Source organism: Charadrius vociferus, unplaced genomic scaffold (genome assembly GCF_000708025.1).
Source record: "Charadrius vociferus isolate BGI_N301 unplaced genomic scaffold, ASM70802v2 scaffold277, whole genome shotgun sequence".
Taxonomy (NCBI): Eukaryota; Metazoa; Chordata; class Aves; order Charadriiformes; family Charadriidae; genus Charadrius; species Charadrius vociferus.
The window spans coordinates 238691-239776 of NW_009649183.1; the positions used below are offsets into that span (position 1 = coordinate 238691).

Genomic DNA, 1086 nt, shown 5'->3' on the forward strand with positions numbered 1-1086 from the left:
GGACACCAACATGGCCACCCCAGTACCTTGCTGTTTTGAAGGAGCCGGATGATGTGCTCGAAGCAATTGTTGCTGAGAAAGATGGCTTGGAGGACTGGCCGGTCCTCACAGCTCAGCATGGCCGGGATGGCATCTACAGCGAGGCGGAAATGGCTCAGCACCCATCCCACGTCCCCATCCCCATCCCCGTCCCCAACCACCTACCCAGCATGAGGACACGAAGAGCGATGAGGCCACCGGCCGCCTCCGGCGCCAAGGAAGCCACGGGCAGGTCTGAATTGAGCACCCTGAAATATCCATCCAGGAGGACGCGCAACGGCACGGGGCCGGCGCCGGGACTGCCACCGTGCAGCACGTGGACCACGGCCACCACGCAGCGTAACGCCAACTCCAGCAAGCCGGGGACCGGAGGGGTCCCCCCACCTCCTCGCCGCAGCACCCCCAGAAGCACCTCCACCGCCGCCGGCGTGATGGCCCGCAGCGCGTTGGGCTGCGGGGGATGAGGGAGGGTGGGGGAGAGAGGCTTTTATGTCGCCTATCGCGATATAAAAATCCTTTATTTAAGCTATTAACGTCGAGCCCGGCGGCTGCGGCGCTGCGGGTTTTACCCATCCCCGCTCCTGGCTGCATGCAAATTCATTTAAAGCGAATTTCGCAGCTATTAATTAAAGCCTGATTTTTTTTTTTTATTTTTTTTTTTTTAAAAAGCATTGGGTTAATTAAAACCTATTTCTGGCTCAAATTTATTCAGCCAAGAAGTTCTCATCAGCCATCCCGGAGCTGAACCGGTGATGAACGAGGCAGCATCAACTCAACCCGCTCTTTAATTTTATTATTATTATTATTATTATTATTATTATTATTATATTTTTTTTTTTAAGGTAAAACCCACCGAATTTAGGGCTGGAATTTTGCATGTGATTTTAAAAGGCTTTTTGGAAAAAAAAATAAAAATTAAAGGTTTCAATTGGAGTTTTTCTCTGACTTGGGATAAATAAAACTTTGGGGGTTTAGGACTTGGCGGTGGTGGGGGGGATGATCCCGAGTCCTTCCCCATCCCGACTCTACCTTGGATCCGGAGAGGAT

The 1086-nt window shown here is 51.6% G+C and overlaps 1 protein-coding gene across 1 annotated transcript in view; it reads right to left on the reverse strand.

Moving 5' to 3' along the window:
• Positions 1 to 490, reverse strand: part of NBEAL2 (neurobeachin-like 2) — a gene marked incomplete at its 5' end in the record, with an annotated part of 22232 nt that extends 21742 nt beyond the window's left edge. Inside the window, 2 exons of the mRNA XM_009888679.1 lie at positions 27 to 133; positions 205 to 490. Of these exons, the coding sequence (XP_009886981.1) occupies positions 27 to 133; positions 205 to 490 (393 nt within the window). The remainder of the gene's footprint in view (positions 1 to 26; positions 134 to 204) is intronic.
• Between the last annotated feature and the right edge of the window lie 596 nt (positions 491 to 1086).